We start from the raw sequence: 15,084 nt of genomic DNA, 5'->3' as shown, positions 1-15,084 counted from the left end.
AATTATCATATCTACGTCACCTGTACTAAGTCGTCCAATAGACGTTTTCTCTCCAAAGGCTCGGGGCAGCAGTTCAGAACACTATACAGGATGTCTACTAGGAAGTCTGCATCTTCCCGGAGGCCTTCTCGTAGCCAAATTGTTAATTTTTGATGCAAGAAGTCCACAGCTGGATTTCCAGGATTCGGCCTGGAGTCGTCTTTCCCGCTTTGCTCTAGGAGCACATGGAACACCTTAATGGAGGAGAAGGCACTAAGGAGAGCGGCCAGGAAGCGCAGGTGCCGGTTGGACCCCTGTTCGGTGATGTACACCATGCTGAGCTCGGCCAGCTTACAGACCAAGTCCTGCAGACGCTTCTGTCTGCGGTCACTCGCTCCGCTGTCCTGGGAGGTTGGAGCGATGGGAGATTGCACAGGCGGAGGCTCCGGTTGGACCCCTTCCTTCTCATCGCCTTCTTCATCTGTAAATCTGATTTTGGCTTTCTTCTTTTTCGTTGCTTTTGGAGAACAATTTGGGTTCTGCATGATTTGTAGAAGTCCCGACACCCCGGCCAGTTCCTGCTCTCCGGCTTCTGTCACATCTACGTGAGTGACACAGACCTGCTCCAAACTCTCCCAAAATGAGGACAGCACGGCAGAATAGGCCTCGGAAACATCCTCTCCCGGCTCTGGTCTTCCCGCTTTCCTCTCCCAAGAATGGACGGTCTCCTCCACGTGGCCGAACAGCGGACCGCTCTGCAGTTTTGGATCTTTCAACGAGGAATCGATAAGAGGGATCAACTGGGGAAGAGAAATAAAACATATAACTACCCAATCCAAAAAGGCCCAATCAGAACCTTTTCCTGCACTGATGAGGGGTAAAAGCGCTGAAACAGTGCTGTCTTGGTTGCCCAATGTTGCTAGTCATGCTTAATGGAGTTGACCACCTTTGGGGACAATTTATTTTTAAAGTACATGTATTTTGGGTTAAAGGAGTATTCCCATCGCCAAGATCCTACCTCATTATGTAGTAGGTATAATAATAATAATAATAGCAAATACCTCCAATTAGAAATGTAGTATAGTTCTCCTGATTAGCCATATCTCTTACCTCATGTGCAGGGCATTGCAGCTTAGATATCAATGGCTATGAAAATGAGCAACTAGCGAACCAATTATCACTATATGAGTGGACGTAACCATGGATACTAAGCTACAATGCCCTGCACATGAGGTAAGAGACATAGCTTATCAGGAGAAATATACTGTACTGTTTGGTATTCACAAGCTTTTTATTTTCTGCCTATTGCTCGCTGCAGAAATAGATTAGTTAAGAATTCGTCAGTGAGCTTCTTCGGAGGGAGAGATTGTATTTCTTATGTTTTATTGAGCTCCTCCCAGATTTATAAATCACATGAAGATTTAGCCTAACTTAGATGTGGTTATGAATCAGCTGAGAGGAGCTCAGCAAAACACAAATTAAGGAATTTCAAACTCTGCGTCAGCGAGAGCTCACTGAAGGATTCTAAGGTTACTCATTATGTAGCCAGCTATAGGTTTAAAATGGTGCTAAATTAAAGGAACCCAATTAAAAAAAACAAGGATTTTTGGCTTTACTGTAAAATCCCTTTCTTGGGCCCTTCATTAGGGGACACAGGAGACCATGGGTGTTGCGCTGCTGAGACCAGAAGGCTGACACTAAAAATTACAATCTTAGAAGGGGTTGTCCACTACTTTTACATTGATGGCCTATCCTTTGGATAGGTCATCAATGTCTCATCGTTCGGGGTCCGACACCCTGCACCCCCGCCCATCAGCTGTTCAGGGTCCCAGAAGCAGCAGCAGGCAGCCGGAAATGCTTCATCTTCTGATAGTGGAGGCGGCGGGTACTACACATCCGTCTCCTATTGATTAGAACGGGAGGCGGATGTGAAGTACACGGCCACGGCTACTATCAGAAGATGGAACAGCTCCAGAACTGACAATTTACGGCTGCCTGCTACCGCCGGTGGGACTGAGAACAGCAACCCGGCGGGGATGTGGGGTGTCGGACCTCGACTGATCAGACATTAATGACGTATACTAAAAATAGGCTGTCAATGTAAAAGTAGTGGACAACCTCTTAAAAAAAAAAAAGTCATCTCCTCCCCAGCGGCTACACCAACCTACTGGCAACCAAGCTGTTCAGTATAGTTTAGTGTCACTTAGGAGGCAGACCCGGATCTGGAGCTTCAGACCGGTTTCTGCCAATGATTTCTTCCATTTCCTAATCTTCTCCTCAGATGGGGTAACATGGGGGATGGGACGATCTGTTTTCCCAAGCCAAAAAACAGAGAGCACAGTTCTGGCAGGGGGTCGGTTTGTATGCCCTCTCGTCTGGATGGCAGGACATTTTCTTCTCATAAAGCAGTTGGCGTTATGGCATTAGTCATTGCCCCTTTTCTCTTGCCTGCTTCAGCCCTCAAATCTAGACACATTGCAAGGAGCAAAGAGCGAGAAGAAGATCATATCCACTGGATACTGACCATGGGTGGATCAGTCTCTTCAGGAAGGCAGTGGATCGTTTCCCACTTGCTGCTGCGTTACGCTAGATCCTGGCCAAAGTTCTGTGGCACTCATACCGTTGTCTTCATCTTTTCTCATCTCTTTCTTACTAGGATCCCATTTGGCTCTGCTGCCCCACGAGTCCCCTCCCCACACCCCCGACACACTCCTGGTGCCTCAGCTGGGGTTGGGCTCAAATTTAGTCCCCAGCGTCAGTTGCGCTTTTCTCAAACTCTGCAGCGTTCCCATCCCGCACTCCTCTCTAGGCACTGCCATTTCCTCACTCGGTGATGTCCCCCAGCCACACCAGCAGTCTCATGGCTCCTGTCCCCTGTACCATTCCTCCAGCGCTCAAGGACTGGTAGGCTCTCTGCCCCTGGGAACCTGCGCTAGGCCCTCATTCAAATAGCACCTATTACCTGCTTCCTCACTGTCCCTATTTTTGCCCTTCTTTTCATTCTCTATAACTATGTCTGGCCCCACAGAAGATTGTGCATGTCAGTCCAGCCCCAGTTGGTCGTACATTTTGCCTGTAGATGCGCATATTCCCATCAGGCCTACCCGTTGCAACTTGCACTGCCTGCATCATGTCGCCTCCGCTTCCGGCCCAGGAGCCCCAGCTCTCTGAGCTCTGAGGCTCATCGTAAATCAAATCTTTGACATATGGGCCCCAGCAGATTCTTCATCACTAACTTCATTGGTAATAAGGTCAAGGGACTATAGACAGAAACACTCACTCCTGTGATAAAACAGGCAGCGAAATGTGCTAACTCACAGAAAGAAACAGCTTTGATCCCGTGCTGTGTTGTCAGTATACTTTCTTTTATATCCCCTTCCCCAACCCAGGAGCTGTGGTATTATCAGACCGCGTTCCTGTACGATCAGACACGGCCATTACACAGCAGGGGAACATATATAAGATTATCTCAGCACAGGAACATTTCTTTTCACACATCTAACTGTGGAAATTATTATTATTCCAAGATCTATTGATTAACCCCTTCAGCCCCCGGGCACTTTCCGTTTTTGCGTTTTTGTTTTTTGCTCCTTTTCTTCCAAGAGCCGTAACTTTTTTATTATTCCGTCAATCTTGCCATATGAGGGCTTGTTTTTTGCGGGACGAGTTGTACTTTTAAATGAAATCATAAGTTTTACCATATAGTGTACTGGAAAACGGCAAAAAAATTCCAAGTGCGGAAAAATTGCAAAAAAAGTGGGATCGTACAATAGTTTTTGGGATATTTTATTCACGGTGTTCACTATATGGTAAAACTGATGTCTGGGTGTGATGCCTCAGGTCGGTGCGAGTTTGTAGACACCAAACATGTATAGGTTTACTTGTATCTAAGGGGTTAAAAAAAATTCACAAGTTTGTCCAATAAAAGTGGAGCACGTTTTGCGCCATTTTCCGAAACACGTAGAGTTCTTATTTTTTGGGATCTATGGCTCAGTGATGGCTTATTTTTTGCGTCTCGAGCTGACGTTTATAATGGTACCATTTTTGCGCAGATGCTACGTTTTGATCGCCTGTTATTGCATTTTGCGCAAAACTTGCGGCGACCAAAAAACGTAATTTTGGCGTTTGGAATTTTTTTGCCACTACGCCGTTTACCAATCAGAATAATTGATTTTATATTTTGATAGATCGGGCATTTCTGAACGCGGCGATACCAAATATGTGTATATTTATTTATTTTTTAACCCTTTAATTTTCAATGGGGGGAAAGGGGGGTGATTTGAACTTTTAGGTTTTTTTTGTTTTTTTTTTATTTTTTAAAACTTTTTTTTTTACTTTTTTTTTTTATTTTACTAGTCCCCCTAGGGGGCTATAGCAATCAGCAATCCGATCGCTGATCGCTATCTGCTGATCACAGCAATACCGCTGTAATCAGCAGATTCACTCACTTTGGTTTTCCCTCTGCTCTCGGCCGAGGGAAAATGAAAGTGAAAGATCATAGCAGCAGGCGTCATCACATGACCCTGTGCTACGATGGCAACCACCGATAGTCACGTGATAACACACGTGACTTCCGGTGGGGGCGGCGGTAAGTAACAAACATGGCCGCGCGCATTTAAATCTTGCTGCCAGACTTTGGCAGCAAGATTTAAGGGGTTAATGGCCGCGGGTGGAAGCGATTCCACCCGCGGCTAGCAGGCACACATGTCAGCTGTTGAAAACAGCTGATATGTGTGCCGATCCACGCCGCCTGCCCGCGGCAGGGGGCGGGGCTTAACGGGACACGATCCTTGACGGATAGATCCGTCCAAGGTCGTGAAGGGGTTAAAGTGTACTTTGCTCATGGGACAACTCCATTAACTGATGGCATAAACGTTTCACATAAGTCTTCAGTTACCAGAGATGCGAAAGCCCTTTTAAGAGAATATATTCTACATCCAAGCTCTGACTCACTAGCTCGGATCAGAGGAATCACTGATCACTGCCGATTAAACTTTCTATTGTGACAGTGACCTAGATAAAGAGAGGAGTCCTCTTCCATCTGCTGTCAGTCATGACTAAGTTTCCCAATGACACAAAACCCGAATACATTCAGCCCTGGTGGCCTAGAAGAGCCTCCAATGCTGCCGATGCACAAAACATGTCAGGGAGCACTAGGGTAAAATGGTAAAATCCCCCTAACAATCTATTTAGCAGGATAGTAGGTACAAAGTGCCATACCTGGTCTATAACGAGCGAGCGCCGAATCTTCACATGTTCCTCGCCGTCTCCCATGTTTTCCTGCATAGTAAAGCGCAGACAATCGGTGTAGGCGCTCAGTATGGCGGCACATTCTGTAGGGCTGACAATGGCGCGTTCACTGGACAGACTGGTGATAGAAAAGGCAAAATTAGTTTGATGCACTGACCTCAGCAATGAAGAATATGATCAGGACCAGTACAGTCTATGTAATACCAAAGGAAATACAAGCTGCGGCTTTGAAGTGGTCGGACAAAGAGCGTTGGCTCCTTTTGTGACCCCATGACTGTCCCTAATGCATTGTTTCTTTGTCGCTCCATTGGGAGACCCAGACAATTGGGTGTATAGCTATTGCCTCTGGAGGCCACACAAAGTATTACACTTAAAAGTGTAAGGCCCCTCCCCTTCTGGCTATACACCCCCAGTGGGATCACTGGCTCACCAGTTTTGTGCTTTGTGCGAAGGAGGCAACACATCCACGCATAGCTCCACTTTTTAGTCAGCAGCAGCTGCTGACTATGTCGGATGGAAGAAAAGAGGACACATATAGTGTCCCCAGCATGCTCCCTTCTCACCCCACTGTATGTCGGAGGTGTTTGTAAGGTTGAGGTACCCATTGCGGGTACGGCGGCAGGAGCCCACATGCTGATTCCTTCCCCATCCCTTTTTACAGGGCTCTGGGTGAAGTGGGATTTACCGGTCTCCAGGCACTGAGACCGTGCTCCATCTACAGCCCCTGGAGAAGATGCTGGATGGAGCGGAGTACATCAGGGACATGGCCCTGCTTCCTCAAGGTACTCTGTGTCCCCGTGCATTTGGCGCTCACACCGCAGCATGCTGGGTGTTGTAGTGCGCCGGGGGACATCAGCGCTGCGGCGCCTGTGCCATGGCCTCATTCAGCTTTGCTGAAGCAGGCTCACTTATGGGAATTGGTCGCGCCGGCCGCTGGGACTGCGGCGCGGCTGGCACTTGTAGTGCGCCGGGGACTTCAGCGCGGCCTGCGCTTTTACGGCGGCCGCGCTGATAACTAGAGTCCCCGGCTTTTGCGGCCTGCTTCCGTTCGTTCCCGCCCCCAGACCTGCCAGTCAGGAGAGGGGCGGGACACTGGCCACTTCCAGGAATCGCTCGCGCCGGCCGCTGGCAGCGGCGCGGCTGGCACTTGTGGTGCGCCGGGGACTTCAGCGCGGCCCGCGCTTTTACGGCGGCCGCGCTGATAACTAGAGTCCCCGGCTTTTGCGGCCTGCTTCCGTTCGTTCCCGCCCCCAGACCTGCCAGTCAGGAGAGGGGCGGGACGCTGGCCACTTCTATGAATCGGTCGCGCCGGCCGCTGGAACTGCGGCGCGGCTGGCACTTGTGGTGCGCCGGGGACTTCAGCGCGGCCCGCGCTTTTACGGCGGCCGCGCTGTTAACTCGAGTCCCCGGCTTCTGGGCCTAGTCTCCCTTCGTTACCGCCCACAGCCCTGACAGTCAGGGTAGGGGCGTGACGCTGCATAGAGCAGAGCTGAGAGCTGGAGTATGTTTTGCATACTCCACCCCTCTCACTGTGTGCACTGTGAATCCGGATTCCCGCACTTTCTCAGGCACGCCCACGGCTTCCTTCTCTACAAGGACACCGGCAGCCATTAGTGTCAGTTTCTGTACGATACAGAGACAAGTGTGGAAGACCCTGGCATTCTGATAGTCACACAATCGCTGTGACAGGCGTTAAGCAGCACCTGTGGTGCTAACCCCACTAGTGCAGAAGTGCACTTATAGATATGCTTGTACTATATACATTGCACTGTTTGCTCGCACGTTGTATATACCCTCCTGGATTATGCGGAGGAGTTATCAGCATATTCTCTGTGTAAAACAAAGGTGCAGAACCACATGTTTTTCTATACAGCTGGTACAGCATGTACGGCTACACGGCCGGCAGGTTACATAGACTCCCATTGTATGCACTAATGGCCAGGAGATGAGGACGGTGTCTGCAGTATTTACTGACAGATTTTCTGAGACTATGGCTATGATACTAGAAGCCTAGCAGTCCGGACATGTCTCTCACAATATGGGCACTGTTGAATCATTGATCCATGGCCCCCCTCAGTGTGAATAACTAACAGCTCCGGGAATGTCACACGCATCCCAGAGTCACGGCTCTGCACGGACGTCAGTCCCAGACAGCCTAAGTGGGCTCGCTATGAGCGGCCTCGGTTTCATCAGGGTCCTAACAGAAGGACTCGCTGTGTAATGAGGCGGAAGTAGCGGCTCAGGATTCTGATCCTGAGACCGCTCTCAATCTGGATACACCTGATTGTGACGCCATAGTAAATAATCTTATAGCGTCCATCTATAGAATGTGGGTTATTTCTCACAGCTCCTCCAGTGGAGGAGTCAGCTTCACGTATTTTTCTAGACCACTCTGCCTTCAGAGAGGCAGTCCAGGAACACCACGCTTATCCAGATATGCGCTTCTCCAAACGGCTTAGGATACACGTTATCAAGGACTGGACCCAATGTCCCGAGCGGCATCCTCCAATCTCCAGGCTTGTAGCTAGATCCATAGTTGCAGTGGGAGATGGAACTGCAAACTCAAAGATGCCACTGACAGACAGATGGATCTCTGGTCGAAAGCCATCTATGAGGCTGTCGGCGCACCGTTGGCTCCGGCATTCTCTCCCTTGGGGCACTCCAAGCTATTTCAGCTTGTCTTACACAGATTGACACGGTTACACGTACATCTGTGCCGCAGGTGGCATCCTTAACCTCTCAAATGTCTGCATTTGTTTCTTACGCGATTCAGGTTGTCCTGGACTCTGCGAACCGTGCGGCGGTAGCCTCCGCTACTCCGTGTTTTTAAGCAGAGCCTGGTCTGATCGTTAAGTGAATGGAAGGCAGATTCTGCTTCCAAAAAAGGTTGCCTAACCAGTTGCCTTTTTCTGCTGACCGACTGTTTGGTGAGCGTTGGATGTAACCATCAAACAGTCCAGGGGTAAGGATTCATCCTTTCCTCAGCCCGGACACAACAAACCCCAACAGAGCTAGAGGCAGTCGGGGTTTTCGGCCTTTTCGAGGCTCGGGCAGGTCCCATTTTTCCTCGTCCAATGTGGACTCAAAAGGATCAGAGGAGCTAAGATTCTTAGCGGGCTCAGTCTCGCCCAAAAAAGCGACAGTCTGAAAACCCGCTTCCAAGGCGGCTTCCTCATGACTTGCGGCCTCGGTCGGTAGCAGGCTCTCCCGCCTTGGCGATATTTAGCTGCCATAGGTCAATGACCATTGAGTGTGAGACATTCTGTCTCACGTGTACAGGATAGAGCTCACTTCTCGTCCTCCAACTCGATTCTTCAGAATTTCTCCACCTCCCGGCCGGGCCGCTGCTCTTCTGCAAACAGGGTGCACTCTATAGGCAGAAAGAGTGATGACCCCCGTTCCTCTTCAGGAACAAGGTCACGGTTTTTACCCCAAATTCTTTGCGGTACCTATAACAACGGGCCGTTCCGTCCCGTTCTGGATCTAAAAATGCTCAGCAAGCTCGTGGACACCAGGCGGTTCCGGATGGAATCCCTCCGCCATGTCATCGCCTCAAGGTCCCAAGGATATTTCCTAGCATCATTAGGCATCAAGGATGCTTATCCACACGTGCCGATTGATCCAGAGCACTAGCGTTTCTACGCTTCGTTATAGGAGACGAACACCCTCTGTTCGTAGCTCTACCTTCCGGCTAGCGACAGTCGAACTGGTCTTCGCCAAGGTCAGGGCAGCAGTAGTCACAGTCCTGCACTCTCAGGGTCACTCTGTGGTCCCGTATTTAGACGATCTACTTGTCAAGGCACTCTCTTAGGAAACATGCCAACACTGCCCGAACGTTGCGCTGGAGACTCTCTAGAGTTTTGGGTGGATCATCAACTTTTTAAAGTCAGATCCGACCCCGACCCTATCGATAACATATCTAGGCATAGAGTTCTTACTCTCTCAGCGATAGTGAAGCTGCCGCTAGACAAACAGCATTCACTACGGGCTGCAAGCTCTTCTTTAAGAACCAGTCGCACACATTGAGACGCCTCATGCACTTCCTACGTAAGATGGTAGCAATGGAGGCAGTTCCTTTCGCGCAGTTTTACTGCGTCCACTACAATGGGACATTCTCCGCCAATGGGACGAGGAGTCGACGTCCCTCAACAGAGTCGTCGTTCTTTCTCAGGCGGCCAAGGAATCTCTACGGTGGTGGCTTCTTCTCACCTCTTGGTCAAAAAGAAGGTCCTTCCTATCCCCGTCCTGGGCGATAGTTACGACAGACGCGAGTCTATCAGGGTGGGGAGCAGTTTTTCTCCACTACAGCGCTCAGGGTACGTGGACTCAGCAAGAGTCCACTCTTCAGATCAATGTTCTTGAACACAGAGCAGTGTATCTTGCCCTACAATCCTTCCAACAGCGGCTGGAAAGCAAGCATATCCGACTTCAGTCGGACAGCTCCACAGCGGTGGCATACATCAACCACCAAGGTAGAACGCGCAACCGGCAAGCCTTCCAGGAAGTCCGGCAGGTTCTGATGTGGGTGGAAGACACGGCATCCACCATATCCACAATTCACATCCCAAGTGTGGAAACTAGGAAGCTGACTTCCTAAGTCGCTGAGGTGTGGCCGAAAGAGTATGGTCTCCTCACCCGGACGGGTTTCAGGAGATCTGGCGCCGCTGACAGAGGCCGGACGTCGATCTAATGGCGTCACGGCACAACAACAATGTGCCAGCTTCATGGCACGGTTTCACAATCATCGAGCTCTGGCGGCAAACGCCTTAGTTCAGCATTGGTCGCAGTTCCAGCTACCTTAGGTGCCACCTCTGGCATTGTTGCCCAGAGTACTGCGCTAGATCAAGACCGACTGCGGCCGCGCCATCCTCGTCGCTACAAATTAGCCGAGGATGTTGTGGTACTCGGTTCTGTGGTGCCTCACGGTAGGCTAACCGGGGGCACTACCAGACCAATCAGACTGGCTGTCTCAAGGGCCATTCTTCCATTTGAATTCTACGGCCCTCAACCGGATGGTGTGGCATTGAGTCCTGGAACCTAGTGTCGTCAGGATTACCTCAGGACGTGGTTGCCACCATGAGACAGGCTAGCATACCAACGTCCGCCAAGATTGACCACAGGACGTGGAAGATGTTCTTATCTCGGTGCTCGGCGCAGGGTGTTTCTCCCTGGCCGGTTGCATCGTCTATGTTTCCTTCCTTCCTGCAATCTAGGTAGGAAAATGGGTTGTCGCTCAGTTCCCTTTAGGGACAAGTCTCAGCGCTATCTGTATTTTTTCAGAAACGACGACTTCCTCAGGTACGCACGTTCCTACGGGGAGTTTGTCTTCTCAGCACTCCGTACAAGCGGCCGTTAGAGCCCTGAGATCTGAACAAGGTTCTAATTGCTCTCCAGATGCCGCCTTTCGAGCCTTTGAAGGATGTCTCCCTTCCCGTTTTTCACGGGAAGTGGCCTTCTAGTAACGGTCTCGTCTCTTAGGAGAGTTTCCGAGCTAGCAACGCTCTCATACAAACTCCCTTCCTGGTCCTTCACCAGGACAGGGTAGTTCTGCGTCCGGTTCCGGAATTTCTCCCTAAGGTGGTATCCCATTTTCATATCAATCAGGATATCACCTCACCTTCTTTGTGTCCTCGTCCAGTCCATCAATTTCAGAAAGATTTGCATCTGTTGGTTCTGGTGAGAGCACTCAGGTTCTACTTCCCGCATGGCGCTCCTGCGCCACCCGGATGCACTCTTTGTCCTTGTCGCTGGTCGGCGTAAACAGTCGCAAGCTTCCAGATCCACCCTTGCTCGGGGGCTCGAGGAACCAATTCTTGAAACCTACAGTTCTACTGGGCTTCTGGTTCTCTCAAGGCCGAAGGCCCATTCTACCAGAGCCGTGGGTGCATCCTGGGCATTACGGCACCAGGCTACGGCTCAGCAGGTGTGTCAGGCACCCACCTGGTCGAGTCTACTTACTTTTACCAAGCATTATCAGATGCATACCTACGCTTCGGCAGACGCCAGCCTAGGTAGATAAGTCATTCAGGCGGCGGTTGGCCACCTGTAGGAGAGGGCCGTTTGACGGCCCTATCATGAGGTATTCTTTTACCCACCCAGGGATTGCTTTTGGACATCCCAATTGTCTGGGTCTCCCAATGGAGCGACAAAGAAGAAGGGAATTTTGTTTACTTACCGTAAATTCCTTTTCTTCTAGCTCCAATTGGGAGACCCAGCACCCGCCCTGTTTTCTCGGGGTTTTTCTGTTTTTTCGGGTACACATGTTGTTCATGTGGTATGGTTCAGTTCTCCGATGTTTCCTCGGATTGAATTGGTCTTTAAACCAGTTATTGGCTTTCCTCCTTCTTGCTTTGGCACTAAAACTGGTGAGCCAGTGATCCCACTGGGGGTGTATAGCCAGAAGGGGAGGGGCCTTACACTTTTAAGTGTAATACTTTGTGTGGCCTCCAGAGGCAATAGCTATACACCCAATTGTCTGGGTCTCCCAATTGGAGCTAGAAGAAAAGGAATTTACGGTAAGTAAACAAAATTCCCTTCTTTACAGAAACTATTAAGAAAAACAAAAAATCTCCCATCCGTAGGCGTGAGTTCCCAAATAGCAAAAAAAGCTATTTTTTTTCTTTTTTTATTTCTTTTTGGGTTTTTTTGAGTGGAGGAAAAGGTTTAAGCATAGTGGTTTAAATAGTTTATTTTGTCCGACCAGACTTTTATGAAAACGCTTCTCAAGTGCATTTGTTGGTGTTTTTCCCCCATAGACTTTTATAGGGAGATTGAAAAAAAGGGAATTTTGTTTACTTACCGTAAATTCCTTTTCTTCTAGCTCCTATTGGGAGACCCAGACAATTGGGTGTATAGCTTCTGCCTCCGGAGGCCACACAAAGTATTACACTTTTAAAAAAGTGTAACCCCTCCCCTCTGCCTATACACCCTCCCGTGGACCACGGGCTCCTCAGTTTTGGTGCAAAAGCAGGAAGGAGAAAACTTATAAATTGGTCTAGGGTAAATTCAATCCGAAGGATGTTCGGAGAACTGAAGACCATGAACCATAAGAACAAATCAACATCAACAACATGTGTACACAAAAGAACAACCAGCCCGAAGGGCACAGGGGTGGGTGCTGGGTCTCCCAATAGGAGCTAGAAGAAAAGGAATTTACGGTAAGTAAACAAAATTCCCTTTTTCTTTGTCGCTCCATTGGGAGACCCAGACAATTGGGACGTCCAAGAGAAGTCCCTGGGTGGGTAAAACAATACCTCAATAAAAAGAGCCGAAAACTGCCCCCTCTTACAGGTGGGCAACCGCCGCCTGGAGGACTCGCCTACCTAGACTGGCGTCTGCCGAAGCATAAGTATGCACTTGATAGTGCTTCGTGAAAGTGTGCAGACTAGACCACGTAGCTGCCTGACACACCTGCTGAGCCGTCACCCGGTGCCGCAAAGCCCAGGACGCACCAACGGCTCTGGTAGAATGGGCTTTCAACCCTGAAGGAAGTGGAAGCCCAGAAGTACGGTAGGCCTCGAGAATCGGTTCATTGATCCACCGAGCCAAGGTTGACTTGGAGGCCTGAGAGCCCTTACGCTGGCCAGCGACAAGGACAAAGAGCGCGTCTGAACGGCGCAGGGGCGCCGTGCGAGACACGTAGAACCGGAGTGCTCTCACTAGATCCAAAGAGTGCAAATCCTTTTCACACTGGTGAATTGGATTAGGGCAAAAGGAAGGCAAGGAGATATCCTGATTTAGATGAAAAGGGGATACCACCTTAGGGAGAAATTCCGGGACAGGACGCAGAACCACCTTATCCTGGTGGAAAACCAGGAAGGGAGCTTTGCATGACAGCGCTGCAAGCTCAGACACTCTCTGAAGTGATGTGACTGCCACCAGGAAGGCCACCTTCTGAGAAAGACGGGAGAGAGAGACATCCCGCAGCGGCTCAAAAGGCGGCTTTTGAAGAGCCGTCAGAACCCTGTTAAGATCCCAAGGTTCCAACGGACGTTTGTAAGGTGGGACCATGTGGCAAACCCCCTGCAGGAACGTGCGGACCTGCGGAAGCCTGGCTAGACGCTTTTGAAAAAACACGGAGAGCGCCGACACTTGGCCCTTGAGAGAGCCGAGGGACAAACCCTTGTCCATTCCAGATTGTAGGAATGAAAGAAATGTGGGTAAAGCAAACGGCCATGGAGGAAAACCGTTATCAGAGCACCAGGCTAAGAAGATTTGCCAAGACCTGTAACAGATCTTGGCGGACGTTGGCTTCCTGGCTTGTCTCATGGTGGCAATGACATCCTGAGATAACCCTGAAGACGCTAGGAGCCAGGACTCAATGGCCACACAGTCAGGTTGAGGGCCACAGAATTCAGATAGAAAAACGGCCCTTGTGACAGCAAGTCTGGGTGGTCTGGAAGTGCCCACGGTGACCCACCGTGAGATGCCACAGATCTGGATACCACGACCGCCTCGGCCAGTCTGGAGCGATGAGAATGGCGCGACGGCAGTCGGACCGGATCTTGCGTAGTACCCTGGGCAGCATCGCCAGAGGGGGAAACACATATGGCAGTCGAAACTGCGACCAATCCTGGACCAGAGCGTCCGCTGCCAGAGCTCTGTGATCCTGAGACCGTGCCATGAAGGCCGGGACCTTGTTGTTGTGTCGTGACGCCATGAGATCGACGTCCGGCGTTCCCCAGCGGCGACAGATCTCTCGAAACACGTCTGGGTGAAGAGACCATTCCCCCGCGTCCATGCCCTGACGACTGAGAAAATCTGCTTCCCAGTTTTCTACGCCCGGGATGTGAACTGCGGAGATGGTGGAGCCTGTAACTTCCACCCACTGCAGAATCCGCCCGACTTCCTGGAAGGCTTGACGACTGCGAGTGCCGCCTTGGTGGTTGATGTAGGCGACGGCAGTGGCGTTGTCCGACTGGATTCGGATCTGCCTGCCCTCCAGCCACCGATGGAAAGCCAATAGGGCTAGATATACTGCCCTTATCTCCAGAATATTGATCTGAAGGGACGATTCTATTGGAGTCCAGGTTCCTTGAGCCCTGTGGTGGTGAAAAACCGCTCCCCAACCTGACAGGCTCGCGTCCGTGGTGACCACGGCCCAGGTTGGGGGGAGGAAGGATTTTCCCCGAGACAGAGATGTGGGTAGGAGCCACCACTGAAGTGATGTTTTGGTTGCAAGTGAAAGAGAGATGTTCTTGTCGAGGGAAGCCGAACTCTTGTCCTATTTGCGAAGAATGTCCCATTGGAGTGGCCATAGATGGAATTGCGCGAACGGCACTGCCTCCATAGCTGCAACCATCTTCCCCAGGAAGTGCATGAGGCGCCTTAAGGGGTGTGACTGACTCCGAAGAAGTGACTGCACCCCCGCCTGCAGAGAAAGCCGTTTGTCCCGCAGTAGCTTGACTAACGCTGGCTGGGTATGAAACTCCATCCCGAGGTAAGTCAGTGATTGGGTCGGCGTCAACTTGGATTTCGGGAAATTGATGATCCACCCGAACTGCTGGAGAGTCGCCAGAGTGACGGTAAGACTTTGTTGACACGCCACCCGAGAAGGGGCCCTGACTAGGAGATCGTCCAAGTAGGGGATCACCGAGTGGCCCTGAGAGTGCAGGACCGCCACGACAGATGCCATGACTTTGGTGAAAACCCGTGGGGCTGTCGCCAGGCCGAAGGGCAATGCGACAAACTGGAGGTGTTCGTCCCCGATGGCAAAACGCAGGAAACGTTGATGTTCGGGTGCGATCGGCACATGGAGATAAGCATCCTTGATGTCGATCGATGCTAGGAAGACTCCTTGTGACATCGAGGCGATGACCGAGCGGAGAGATTCCATCCGAAACCGTCTGGTTCTCA

At 50.6% G+C, this 15,084-nt stretch overlaps 1 protein-coding gene across 1 annotated transcript in view; it reads right to left on the bottom strand.

The window, feature by feature from the left end:
* The window catches only part of LTN1 (listerin E3 ubiquitin protein ligase 1), a 194,051-nt gene that overhangs the window by 145,108 nt on the left and 33,859 nt on the right, over positions 1–15,084 (bottom strand). Inside the window, exons 9-10 of the mRNA XM_075335055.1 lie at positions 5,200–5,347; positions 21–779 (exon numbers count right to left, since the gene is read on the bottom strand). Of these exons, the coding sequence (XP_075191170.1) occupies positions 21–779; positions 5,200–5,347 (907 nt within the window). The remainder of the gene's footprint in view (positions 1–20; positions 780–5,199; positions 5,348–15,084) is intronic.

Source organism: Anomaloglossus baeobatrachus, chromosome 2 (genome assembly GCF_048569485.1).
Source record: "Anomaloglossus baeobatrachus isolate aAnoBae1 chromosome 2, aAnoBae1.hap1, whole genome shotgun sequence".
NCBI classification, from domain to species: domain Eukaryota; kingdom Metazoa; phylum Chordata; class Amphibia; order Anura; family Aromobatidae; genus Anomaloglossus; species Anomaloglossus baeobatrachus.
This window is presented reverse-complemented; position numbering and strand designations above follow the sequence as displayed.